The 14590-nt window shown below is 31.5% G+C and overlaps 1 protein-coding gene and 1 pseudogene across 18 annotated transcripts in view; one reads left to right on the top strand and one right to left on the bottom strand.

Annotated features, from left to right (window-relative positions):
- The window catches only part of LOC146527327 (uncharacterized), a 30157-nt gene extending 20039 nt beyond the window's left edge, over positions 1-10118 (bottom strand). For 15 of the 17 annotated variants that reach the window (XM_085206797.1, XM_085206805.1, XM_085206807.1 and 12 more), the window contains exons 1-7: positions 9836-10118; positions 7559-7676; positions 6580-6779; positions 5567-5713; positions 3386-3499; positions 2102-2145; positions 201-342 (exon numbers count right to left, since the gene is read on the bottom strand). In XM_085206797.1, coding sequence (XP_085062923.1) covers positions 201-342; positions 2102-2145; positions 3386-3499; positions 5567-5713; positions 6580-6779; positions 7559-7676; positions 9836-9898 — 828 coding nt within the window. In that variant the 5' untranslated portion in view covers positions 9899-10118. The remainder of the gene's footprint in view (positions 1-200; positions 343-2101; positions 2146-3385; positions 3500-5566; positions 5714-6579; positions 6780-7558; positions 7677-9835) is intronic. The other 2 variants (XM_085206800.1, XM_085206804.1) reach the window with 2 other exon arrangements.
- Positions 10119-11694: 1576 nt separating this feature from the next.
- Positions 11695-13207, top strand: LOC146527326 (uncharacterized; annotated as a pseudogene). The gene is made up of 3 exons (XR_014879335.1): positions 11695-11725; positions 12226-12431; positions 12824-13207. The product of XR_014879335.1 is annotated as an uncharacterized LOC146527326 (transcript).
- Positions 13208-14590: the final 1383 nt, after the last annotated feature.

Below are 14590 nucleotides of genomic sequence, written 5' to 3'. Positions count from 1 at the left end.
ATTCGTTTCTCTTTCTTCAACCAGCTCTAGCTAAATAAAATAATCCACGCCCCTTTTCCTGTCTACACAATAACGACCCAATGATTTTTTATGATGAATGATTATTAACGTTGTTTATTTAGATATTAAGGCATGGTGTGTGCATTAGGTTTCTATATAAAATAAACACTAAAAAAAGAAACAATAAAACTAAATCTTACTTGAGGATTATTAACTTGGCGCAGAGTCCTCACGTACAGTTCCCTGAAGGGCGCGAACTCGGCGTCGAGATTGTGCAATTGCTCGACAATCTCGCCGAAGTCAGCCGGCGGCGTGTGGTACGACGAGCGCATTGCACGTATGCTAGGGAAAGGAGAAAAATGTTTGTTACTGTTAACATATTCTTTTATCCACTTTCCGATACATTTTTGAAATGTAGCGTGTAGAGTGGTGGAAGTCCATCTCCGGGTGGTGGTGGTGTAATATTTAAATTATATTCTTTTGATATTATTCTAGTGAGGATCGAAGCCTCAACCATCGCGTTTAGAGTCAGACGCTGTCATACTGCGAGGGTTTCATGGCGGCGTCGTTGGACATCAAATTGGTAGTAACAAATCACTCTAGTCTATACTATCGATATCCGCCTCGGTAGAACTTGATTGCAAGACAAGAGCAAAAATGCGCACTCTATATACCTACTACAACATACTACATACTACAAAAACTTTCTTTGAGAATATAATACTTAAGTATTTTTGCATTTGCAGAATGTTTAAGTAAATGTTTGTTTTGAATTTGAGCAGGGAGACTTTCCGGCGAATTCAGGTTCAGCGAATATTGCGTGTTGAAGTACACTTTAAAGACTAGACCAAAACTTTTAAGAAGGGCTCCTGTAGCCTGGATAAGTTAAAAAAATCCATACCTATATTATAAATTCGAAAGTAACTCTGTCTGTCTGTCTTTTACGCAATCAGGGCCAAACCGCTAATTTAATTGTGATAAAATACTCATATAGAGATACTTGAGGGTCCCGGGATGAACATAGGATACTTCTTTTTTCTCATATTAGTAATATTTTCGATATATACCAATATATTAAAATAATTAATTTGACAAGCAATTTATTCCGCCATGTTAATAACGATCGTCGATACGCGTTGCTAAGCAACGGCTTGCAAAGTTTGTTGTTTTAAGAAAACGTCACCCAAAGTGAGTTTGCTTAACGCGTACATGGCGCGCGCCGATATAGATTTGTATACATTAACAAAAATTAGATGATTTCTATAATTTGATATTCATCCTTATGAAAATAAATATAATAGTCACTTTTAGCATTTCATCTAGATTGAAATTATGGTTTACTGTATAACATTCTAATAAATAATTAAGATGTCACTGATTCCAAATGACCTAGCCTACGAGTGGTATAGTGTGACCGACGCGAACGGACAGATGACTTTGATGATTTTGTAAATTTTTATATATTTTCGAATTACTATTATTTTTTATGTAATTATTTGCTGCTTATAATTAATTTATCTCAGTTTGGTTATCCATACCGATGTTATGCACTTAAAATATCGTAATTTTAATCATTTGGGATTTTATTTAATATTGTTCGCAAAAATTAATAATTATTTAATATAGAAAAATGTTTAGGACGCGCGCACGCCAAACTTTAGTTACTTTTACTTCTTTTGTTTGTTCATTTCGGATACTCAGATATTTTTTCTAATAATAAATCTCCACTTATTATAATTTTTTAACTTATTTTAGATATTTAGGCTTATATATTCGCGGGCGTAGCCGCGTCCGGGCCCACTAGTATCCTATAAGTAAAAATCATAAACACAAAAGAAAAAAAGAGTAGGAGAACGAGAAGAAACTGTCTTATTTAATAATAATAAAAAAAAAACATTAGGCCAAGTTACACGCACTAACAACAGTTAAGGAGAAGGGCAAACGGTATAGGATTAGATTGGTATAATTAATTTAAAATTACAAAGAAGCATTATTTTTAATATGTTCAAATGCATATTTACTTTGATTTTTTATAGGTCTTAAAATGAGATACCCTTTTATTAACGTTGTAGCATAATTGTATATAAATATATTTACTAACCTCCGACCGCGACTCTGCCTCGTACTGCCAGAGGGTGGCTCAATCTGTAAAACGTTATTGCATTAATAAATAATAAAACAAAAAAAAAGTCGCAACATTGCCTTGCAAAAAAAATTAAAAACACTAACTAATAAAGGTGTAAGTAAAAATGAAGTTCAAAAATTCAAGCATCCCTTAACTTTCACCTATACCACACTATTTATTTATTATTAGTATTGTAAAGCGATTGATAAATCTTTAAAAAATGCCTTATTTTATATTTAAAAATACCCGCACCCATATTTTTCATGAAGATTAGAATATTCAAGTTGCAATAAAAACATTTACTTATGCTATTTATATTTAAATCTAAATACATTAAAATAAATATATGGGTTTCTGAAAAGATATATTTAATTTTTTTTAGTTCAAAGCTATAGGAAACTTGAAGGCATTATTTTTGTAAGAATTTGTATTTTTTTTTCTATCAATCTATAAGTATATAAATCGCATAAGTATCAATAATGTTAGGTTTAATATCGTCGCATAGCTCAATTGGGATCAGAAGCATAAATATATGAAAACGTAAAATGATTAACGCATTATTTAAAGCTTCTTTTAAATAATTTATTGTTTAAATATGAAATAAGTTATAATAAATATTATATAATTTTTTTAATAAATTACTACTATAAATTAATAGCAACGAAAACGTAAATTATTTATTTTATACATTTTAGTACGTTGTCAAGTAAACTTTACCAAGCTAGTTACGCGACGATAATAATATGATTGAGGACAAAAGTTTTTAAGTAAAATATTTTGATAAACAATTTATATTATTATGAGATATATTTTTTAAATCCTCGTTGTATCCCACATATAGCAGGGTAAGTACAGGGAACCTAGTCTCAAGACACGAACAATATCGCATGTTGAGTGGCGGAACTTAATGTCGCGGTTTTTCTACTTACCAAAGCAAGAAAAGGAAATTAACTATATAACTTTCTCTCCTGAGTGAAAATCGAACCCACACCACAATATTTATTCATAAACAAGATAAATTAAAAAGAAAAACTTTTGTCCTCAATATCAATAAACAAAACAAAAAATCCAAAAGCCATGCTTAAAGCGTCTGCATAGAGAAGATTGGCTGGTCTTTATAGTACTATTGAAGCACTATAACACTGCCGTTGTAAATAGGTATCAACTACCCTCGAAAATTTTCAACCAAAAGTTTGACATTTAAATTCGGGCGTGTTGTGTAGATCGACCAATCTTTACTAAATAGACACTATAATCAACCTGGTAAACGAGAGGTCTTTGGTGTATTTGACACATCACCTCGTTGGTAGCGCACGCCTCTGCTAACGTACCGGCTGGCGGGGCCGGGTCCTCTTCGGGGTAGTTGGGTTGCTCCTATGGTCACAAGCTAATATTCAACACACAGTTTAAAGCTGCGTTGGGGGGGGGGGGGGGAAGAAAAGGGGAGAATTTCTTTTTATTTACAAAGTAAAGTTTTCTTTAAATGAAATCTTGCAGTATCATGATACTTTAGTTAATAAACCTAAAATGAGGTATCATATTATTGGACATGATATTCAATATTATACATATACTAGCGGACCCGGACGCGGCTACGCCTGCTTGAAATATAAGAATATAATTTGTATAGAAATATAATTTCAATCTAAATGAAATGCTAAAAGTGACTATTATATTTATTTTCATAAGGATGAATATCAAAATGACGCGGTAAAGAACGCGGTTGCATAGCGACGCGACGGTTGTTATTAACATGGCAGAATAAATTGCATGTCAAATTAGAAAGTACTTTAAAATATATTAGTATATATGTGTAATGTAATGTTATATAGCCTATAGCACTTCTGAAGAATGCAGCTTTCATACAAAACAAAAACAAAGTAAATCGATCCAATAGATCCAGAGATCTTAGCGTTCAAACAAACAAACTCTTCCGCTTTATTATATTAGTATAGATACATATATTTTAATTTAATAATTGAGGCCTTATGGCGCAGAGGCACAAGAATGCGACTGAAAACGCGACGGTTGTGGATTTTATTTCACTCGAGAGAATTAAATATTAAATATTTTCATTTTCTCGCTTCTTCTCCGTTTCCCGCTCCAATTCGAGACACTGCTCGTTTAGTGGCGTAACTCAACGCCGCACTGCATCTACCGGAGCGGGGAAATAAAAATAATTTACCGAATGGAATTCGAACCTACAACCGTCGATTTGCCAATGAGCTCTGATGGCAAATCGCCTATACAATAAAATGAAATGCGACTGAGAATAAAGTAAACATTATACAATATCTAATATTTCATGCGATCGATAACGATGTACCAATTGAATGTTTATTTTCGTATGACCTGGTTGGATATTAGAACGAAATATGAATTTTCTATGAAATAACGTCCCATAGATATATATATATAGAGGTAGGACAAAATGGATGGATAGCTCCTATATTGATTGACCGATTTTAGAAAAAAAATGCCACGTAACTTGACCATCGAGAACACAGTTTCGAGATGCTACTGCAGGAAGCTCACATAAAAAGAGGGAGGAACCTCCGAAAGGCATGTATGAAGAGGTTGATGACAGTAGACGAGGCGAAAGTGGTATGCAGGGAGTCCGGCTACCCTGTTAGAGATAAGCGTGAAGCAAAAAACAATGTTCTATATAACCCACAACTAGCAATATTTGTAAAAAAATCGTAATAATTTAAAATCGCGATTATCTTAAGCATTTACTCGAAAGTGCAATTTCTAGAATTTTTATTGTATATTGGACTATTTTAGCACGAACCGACTTTTTACTTTTTAATAGAAATACAATATGTTAGAATTTGAATCCTAACTTGCAACAATCACTTCATTTTTAAAAAAAATGTTAATTTTACTTTGCTAGGTAATATTTTTCAAAAACCATTCACCACCACCACCAGACCACCCTACATTTCACCCACATTTACAGACCCACCTACATTAAAAATGTTTATTTTAAATTACAACGCATCAAAAATAATTAATATAGTTATTCATCCTATCTTTATAACGCTGACATCATGTGAATCGTACAAGCCTACCTACAAGCGAGAGACGCCGAGACAACGGTTAGGATGTTATGGCTAGAGCAAATCTTTGTTGGGCAATATATAAATAATGGTATAATTAGAATAGAATGGGTGTAGATAATAAGTGATTTGTATACTACCTACCTCTAAAAAGACATAAAATTTATATAAAGTACACCAAAGTATAATAAATATATATTATACAAACCAAGTCTATTAAAAAATTAAGGGCAACAAATAGAAAAGAATATTTTAAAAATCTGACTAAAAAATAAAAAAAGAACCAAAAACCACCTCACATACGTATCAAAAACATCATCCATTAAAGAAATAGCACACATTTTTTTTCTAACGTGTGCTATGAAAATACATTATTCCTTACATCACTCTCGTTTTGTTTTAGTGCCTCTACTTGACTGGCTATCTCAGTGATGAGACGCCTTAGGAGCTCTAGCCTGGATGCTGTGGGCGACAGGTCTAGACCGGGCAGCTCTTCGATCTGGATGCCTTGGGCTGAAGCTGCTAGGGCCTAGAAAAAATATATTAATCGTTTTATAGATTCACGCTGTATGCCATATACCAGGCATAGGGAACCTAATGCACTGCGCTGAACTTTGTCTTATAGAAAGTGAGAGAATTATTTAAAATAAATATAAAATAATTTGGATTCGTGGTACAGAGGCACAGGCGTGTTATTGTAGACCCGACGCGTTGGTTCCATTCCCATTCGGGGTAATGAAGTATTTAATATTTTCGTTTCAAGTTGCGCCATTCAAGAATCAATACCTCAAAATTAGGCGGAAATTGGGGAACAAAAGTTTCTTAATGGGAACGGAGTGTCTTAATAGTGTTAAGAGTTTCCCTCTGCCTGCCCCTGCTACAAAACGAAATAATTAAAACCATTCCCCTTAGTGGGGATCGAACCCACAAATATCACCTTTACAGTCAGTGTCCTACTGCAATAGAAAGCACTGACATACCTTTATCAAGATAAGTATAACATAAATAATAATTTTGGATCTATGTAAACATATAACATAGTAAGAAGCTATTAAGAGAGATTATAAAATTTGCAAATAAAAATAATTTAGACAAAGATACAGTAACTAACAAACAAACTGGAACATGTCACAAGCGACAGTTGTGGGTTCAACAAATTCTCTGGTCAAGGAGAACCACTTCAACCAAACAATATTACTAACAATAAACGCACAAAAAAGATAGTTCTAATAACATATTTTAAAAAATGCAAAACTAAGCAATCCCTATTTATTCAAATCAGGACATAGATATAAAGAAATATTCAATTACTTATAAATCTCATCATGCTGTTTAGAAAAAGAAACACAAATATATATTTTTTCCAAAACCACCACTTTGTAAAGCAAAACATACCACAAGCCGCCTTATCTGTTGTTGGGTGAAATTATTCAAAATTACAGGACTCATTGCAATCGGTTCTGGAGGTATGATGGTTGGGGTGTTGGTGAACGTATTTTCCCTCTCCCTTTCACGCTCCCTTTCCCGCAGAGCCTCTCTCGCTTCTACCGACGGCGGCGCCCTTTGCACCATGTGGATTACTTTACCTTCCACACCTGGTTTTATAATATTTTTTAGCTTTATGTTATATCTTGCATAGCAGGGAAGACATGTACAGTACGGTGGAGGAGTTGTGACCGCCCTAAATTTAGTTGTAGGTATATAGCTGCGCAGATTTAATTTTAAGATTTTTCTTACTTTAGAATTTTTTTCTTCCTATATGACAATTTTCATTTCGGTCATTTTTCAAGACATTTGAATGTTTATTGGTTACACTAAGCGAGCGAGAGCGAGAAATGAAATAATTAATTCTACCGAGTAGGAATCGGAACCACAACCAAACAACCAACCACATCCATAATTGAACCATGACAGCTTCAATAGTAACTTATTATATAAAAATCAGCTAACAGAGGGATCCCAGCGTATAAGAGACTACGTTCCCCACTTTCCGCCGAATTCTGTAGGCATTGCGTGTGGCGGAACTCAACGCCGGGCTTTGGCTCGATCCCGATTTGGCCCTGATTGTTACTTTCGAATTTATTATATAGGTATGGATGTTAGTTATGAAAGAATTTGCAAATAGCTCATCATGTTGCAATAGGATAGGGTTTGAATTTAAATGCTCTGAGGAATTACTGTATCAGTTTTTCCTTTCTCAGCTCATATAAAATAAAACAAAGGTGTTAAGTTCCAAGTCTCAAATTGTAACATTTTAAAAGTCAGCAAAAATTTATGGAGTATTGTAATGCTAAATTATATAAGTCTGCCTACTATATATATATATATATATATATGTAGAGTAAAGGGATGTAAAATAATATATTTTTTTTACCATATTCAGCCAATTTCTTATCATCCTGTAAAACTCTTCCACAAAATATCAAACGCTGCAGACTGATGTCTACTCCCATCTCCTCCATCACCGTCTGTTTTAACTCTTGGACTGTGATCTAAAAAATAAAATATTGTCATAACATTTAAATATTACAGAGAAAGGAACAAATTTAAATAATAGAAGAAAGTAAGATATTCACTAGTAGAAAGTAAATAATATATCTGTTAATAAAAGGAAAATATATTTAATATTGTTATGAAATATATATATTTCGCAATTCATTTTAGTTTATGATACATATTGTGAACAAGTGCCTTATATTAACATAAATAAAAATTCGCAAATATTTCCATTAAGTGTAAAATAAAAAAGGAGACTATTTGGCAGAACTAGTAATGTATGTACAATTATAAATGTGAACATATTAAAAGTTTTTTAAATACAAATCAGCAACAGTTGCTCACTTGGCACTTATAAAGCCTAAGCCTTTAAACAAATGTGTCTAGACTGTAAACAAAACAGTTTTGGGTTCTATATGTCAGGGAAATGGTTTATTTTAATTTCTTCTGTATTAAAATAAGACAAAGCACAGCATTAAGTACCGCACCCATAACACTCAACACATAATATCTTAAAAAATGGTCAGAAAGTGGGGTACAGCGGACAGCCAGCATTGCTACATGTGGAATACAGTTTAAGCTAAAAGGAAACTAGTCTAGTTATAAGACTCCACATTGTATTGTTTTGAAACATTTCAAGATTGGCATTAGAAATAATTATTACCTTTATGTATACTAAATTCCATTTGGTGGGATTTGAACCCCCAACATACAGTGTGTTCAGTTAAGAATGTAACTCAATTAAATATGTCTCATGATTTTTTACAGAAACAAAGTGTTCCAAATTTTTATTAAAACCCTAGTACAGATCAATAAAGATTTCTTAATAAAATAACTTTTTATTTTGGTGGTAAATTGGAATATAATTAATTTATGTAATATAGATCCTGTAAAATATCTTAAGACAATAGCTATCCATATTTTATTACTTTCATTAATATGAATTAGTTACAAAATCAAAATATTTTGCATTGCGGCAATCTTAATACTACAATATAAATTGACATTTTATTTTATTACTGGACATTTAAGCCTCATTCGCTTAAATATTACCTGAGCTTCATTTTAAGTATACTTAGCCTGAAGTAACTTTAATATTACATTCACATATGCTTCGAAAATTGCCTTTTTACTTCTTTTTATTATTATTTGTATATAATTTATAATATAATATTTACATCAAATGATAAATTCATCTGACTGTAAACATGATGGTTGTTTGTTTAACACCTCTTTGGGTAATGATTACATTTAAATTATTTTCGTTTCCCAACCCTGATAGATATGGTGTTGCTTTGGTGGTGCATGGGGAATGTATCCTAACATTGGGTTTGTCTACCAGATAATGTACAGCACTAGAAAGTATGATGATGCTTTTCTGTTATTTTAATTTAATGCCCTCTGCTTATAATATCAATATAACACATGTATTCTTAAAGTTTTACAAAACAACTTACAATCAGAGCTATTTTTTCTGACAAATAAACAAAAAGGAAGTAAGGATGAATTATTTATGAAGGAGCACAAATTTATTTAATTTTAATTATGTAAAGATACAATAACAGCTAAAAAAATTTATTATTTTAAAACTAAATTAAAGTAATATCTTATAAAAATAAAATAGAATCTGATCCTGTATTATAACTTTTTCAAATGTGCATAGACTTAAGTTTTTCATAAGCCAGTATGGTTAAGGCTAATATTACTAAATTATTTCAATATAGCCATTCTTTCACTTACATGTGTGTATACTACTATTAATTGAGTATTTGAAATTATTTTCTTTTTGTTATTTACAATGTTTTGCTGATTCCAACGCTCATATTGATTAATATGTACCTATTTAAGATAACTCTGTATTCTCTTTAAGCGAAATGTAATTTCTTTTGAGAAATAAATAAACTCTTTAACCACAAAATCATGATCAATAACATAGATGAATATTCTTTAGCTAGTAAAAGACAAAGGAAATTGAATAAAGATAATAGCCATAAGAATAAGCAAATGATATATGATATATACCTATCAAGTGGGCAATTTAATCGATATGTAGTACAATACACTATACATTGCTATAATATGTACCACGCCTATGTAGTCTGATCTGAAAACTCAAAGCTAGAAAATATTTATTTGCAAATTTATTAGGACTTACCTCATCGTCCACAGTAAAAGGGTGGTCTCGGGAGTCCAGCGTTTTTATCGTAAACTGAATCATTTTTGCAGGCAATCATGTAAGAACAACCTCCGCCAAGCAGAATATACTATAAAAGATACACCTGCGACGCAATCAAATTACTCTGCTACCGTGCACCATAAGAAGTTGCATAGGACAGTAAAATCACGAACCCACGCTCGATACGAAGAATTTTCTATTGGATAAGTAATTGGGGAATATCGCCACACCAGTCCTTTCTATATAATTGCCTGTGCTAGAGAAAGATAGACACGAATTTAGTGTTGCCATAAGCTGACATAAGTATTTAGTTTTAAGTAAAGCCGCATGATGTTATATATTTTTTATGTTTTAATTTTTATATTGAAACTTAAGTTAAATGGTACTCTATAAATTGTTGGTGTTGAATGTTGATTGTTATAAGTTAGATAGCAACTTTCGTGTCTTACTGAGCTTAGTATATATAGCAATGATCTTTAAGTAAATAAATGTTGTATATTAGTTTATAAAATATAATTACAACGAATTTATTGATAACACTTCCTTACAAAACAACGAGAAGACGGACAAATTAATAAATTTGCATGTTATTAAATATTATGCATTTTAGCAACACTGACCTTACGCAAGCGCGGATTTATTGATCAGGAACGTCGCGCAGGGCTGCGCCCCACTAATGGCTATTATAAAGAATATATGGTATCTAGGCCCGGGGATAAATCAATACTGCATCACAGTGTCCTAATTATTTGAACTTTGCCATTTTAAGCTACCACTAATTCCTTGTGGACGTAACAAAATATGTTCAAATATGTTGTAAATATTTATTGTATAGCTACAATTTTCTATTATTTATTTTCTCTCTATCCATAGAAAAGGGAAAGGAGAACTACAAAGTTTTTTATTTGTTACTAATTTTCTTTGCTTTATTTTTAGCTCTTCTTATTTGCTGTTCGCAGTGCTCTTCTTTAAATGTAAAAACGGAATGGATGAATCCAATATGAATCCTCATCAATGGATGAATCTAATATGAAAGTAATTATCTTTTTAAGCCCTATGATACATGATTGAGCTACTATTTTCTATAAAATATCAATAAACATTTATTATGTTTCTGGGTTTTTTAAACAATAACGACGTCTATATTTACAAACATTCAATAGTTGTGAAAATTAAATTTAAGAAATCGACTATCATTTATCAATTTCCTTAAAATTATTTAAATATATAAATGTTTTTAATGATTTTACTACTATTCATTGAATATATAAGTTTATAAAATATGCTCATGCCAATAAGCGATTCTAGTAGAAAAAATTTTTTAAAACTAATAATTATAGTCAATATAATCAAAATATTATTTTTATAATGTGAATATATTCATAGATTTCTTAAAATAAACAAATTCTTTTACTAAAGAATATGACAGTTTCATACAATAAATTTAAGCAGAAGGATTTTATTGAAATTAAATATCAATGGACAAATATCAATTCAATTTATAATTCGATTTATAATTGTCTTAGATATTTTTATTACCGGACATGTTCATCTATTTAAGATACCAGATTAAAAAATGTTAGCGTGTAGACTTGCCTTAGTTATCTATGGTATATCGATTGACAAATTGGATAAAATTGAAGTGGCAATACTGAAAGACTTAGACTGAAGACTAAATTGTTAAATCCACTTACGATAAATTATTTATAATAAATTCAACGGAAAATTACCTGTTAATAGTAAAAAATTAAATACAAAACAAATAAACATATAATACAAAAAAAAAACCTAAAATAATAAAAATATATGAATTAAACCAATACAGATTTTAAATAACAATGTATCAGAGTACATGTATGGCCTGGGCAAGTAAAGTAGGTGGGTCAAGCCACCCTACGCCTATGCACTGAGATCGTTGCCTGGCAAGCCCAATTGTGATAAGTCAAATTGTGCTGTTGATTTTCACCACTCATCTTGCAATGTAGAAATTGGATAGAAAGTGGGGAATGGAGTCTTAACATTAGGTTTCACCAGCCCACCCTGCTAAATACCCAGTACAGTGCAGTTAAAAAAATGAAAAGTTGAAATCACAAACTGGGCACTGTTGTAATATAAATAAAATAAAAAATTACATATATCCTTGAAAGAAATGTGATATTTACACCTAAACAAATTTAATGCAAGTATAAATTTGATATAATGAAACTTATGAAACCTATCTATGCAGGACTTACAGAAACTTAACAACAAAAAATAAATTCATCCATACATAATAGGTAGTAAAATAAAATAGGGCTTATTCCTATTTAAAAGACACTAAAAATAACAATTGTATAACATAATATTTACTACCACACATTCACTTCCAGGCTTAACATATTAATTGAACACCCACACCAAGAGATCCCAATGGGACAAGCCGACGTCTCCAGCTCCTGTCAAGGAGCAGGAGGAGGATGAGGCTAAACCTAGCCAGATCCAGTGCAGCCATATCCTGGTGAAGCATGCTGCCCAGCCTCCTGGTGTAACAACAACATTGTATGCACTAAGGAAGAGGCATTGGAGACTATTAAAGGTATGTTTATTGTAGATTTTATTGAGATTTTCCATCTGCTTGACTTTCAGTTGATTTTAACATCTGGACAGACTTTTATATGTATCAAATTTTTTGTGTGACATATAGTTCTGCCACTTTGTTAAGTTGTTGTGTGTTCACTATACACTCTTAATACTATGTTCCCTCTGTCTACCCAAATTATGAAATCATGTGGAGCTAACTTTTGTTAGCTCTACATCATCATCATTTAGTTTTATTTAGTTATATATTAAACATGTTATTATAACATATAATTATTTTTTATATTATTTCACACTCAGAAACTGACTAACACATTTTTTAACAAATTATGACATGATATTCTAACTTCACCCCACAAACTTCTATTATTCTTATATATATTCTTACAGAGTACCGACGTAAAATCGTGGACAGGGAGACTACATTTGTGGAAATAGCCAACCAGGTCTCCAACTGCTCATCTACCAAGCATGATGGAGCCTTGGGTTGTTTCAAGCGAGGCCAGATGCAATTGTGCCTGTTGATGCCTTTCGAGGAAGCTGCCTTTGCTCTATGAGTTGGACAGTTGAGCCAGGTCATTGACACAAACTCTGGCTACCATATTATCCTGAGAACAGCTAAGTAGCTGATGAAATCCCGTCACAAACCTAATTCCATAAGTAGATTCACGGTAACCCGACAAACGTTTTGAATGAGGTCTGATGGAGTGTTTCTGAATGAGATTACAATACTGTCATCGAGTTGGATGCTCTGAAATTAGTCTTTTTGAACTCTTGCGCATTGTACAAACTAAAATACTTCACGGCGGCCACAACACACTCAAATGCTCACTAGTTACAACTTGTTCTATCATGCATTAATGGAAGTCTGGCTATTTTTTTATAATAATAATCTAATTAAGATTTTTTTACTTTAAATACTTACTGAAATATTATTATATTATATTTGACAATTAATTATTTCCATTTATATTATTTTTATAATAAGTTAAGAATCTTATTTGAATTAAATAATCATTTAAGGTTATTTTAAGATTTGTGTTTTAAGAATCTTTGATAAATTAGTATTAGACAAGTTTGCTAGTTAAAAATCTTTTATTTATTATAAAAAAAGGAAAACTGTATATTATATGATTTATTTTCTCTCATATTGTTAAAGGAGCATACACAGGCCTAATGTATAATGCCGAACATATAATGATTCTGGCTTATTTTATTCTCATACATTTTTTTTGATTAAAAAATGTATACTACTTTTTTTAATTCTTTATTTTCCTGACAACTTTCTCTTTTAAAATTGCACAAGTTATATTTAAAATTTATTAATAGACTTGGCTTCGTAGTCGTAGGTACTTAGGTATTGAATGTGCAGATTTAGAGGCATTTTTAAACTATCATATAAGCCGGCCAAGCCGTTCCTAAGATAACTGTCGCGGTATGTCCCAATGTTGAATATGTATTACCCAAATTATATTCTGCAGAAATATATGTATATTATTATATTGGTGTTTTGTTTATCTCCTAAGTATTTGAGAGAGAGAAATATTGTAGTATTGTACCTACAGTATTGGGATCATCATAGCGCAATACTAACATTGGACTACTGACATAGTGTTGTGGATCTCCTCTGAATTAATTATTTTCATTTCACTTTAGTAACAAGACGAAACGGGACATTGTGTTCAGCCAATCAAGATGCAATGATAACTTGAAAACTGGGCGGGGTGAGGGGAATGGAGGACCTTAACACAAATTTCTAGCAGAGTGCTATATGCGGGATACAGCGTGAAGCTATAAAAAAATAAAAGAAAAATAGTAATTGTGGTTCATTCATCTTTCATATGAATTAATAAGAAAAATACAGAATAAAAAATATGTAGATTAATATCACCCATTTTTTACAGTTTAGTTAAAACTAAAATACCGAATTTGCTCACATTTTAATAGCAACCAGTAAAGACTTATCTTGTCAGGATTAACTTGTACTTATTTCTCAAATATATTTAGTTGCTTAAAAAAATAAGTTGATATAAATGTTATTTAAATAATTTACTTTTTGGGAAATTGATCCTAAACTGTAAAATAATATGTAAGATATATTATATTTCTGAACGCTATTTACAAATGACGTTGTCAAATCATAGAATGATAGTGACA

The sequence above is a fragment of the Heliconius melpomene genome, chromosome 21 (genome assembly GCF_056956725.1).
Source record: "Heliconius melpomene rosina isolate 202511_hmr_F chromosome 21, ASM5695672v1, whole genome shotgun sequence".
Taxonomy (NCBI): domain Eukaryota; kingdom Metazoa; phylum Arthropoda; class Insecta; order Lepidoptera; family Nymphalidae; genus Heliconius; species Heliconius melpomene.
Note: the sequence above shows the minus strand (reverse complement) of the source record. Positions and strands in the feature narration are given on the sequence as shown.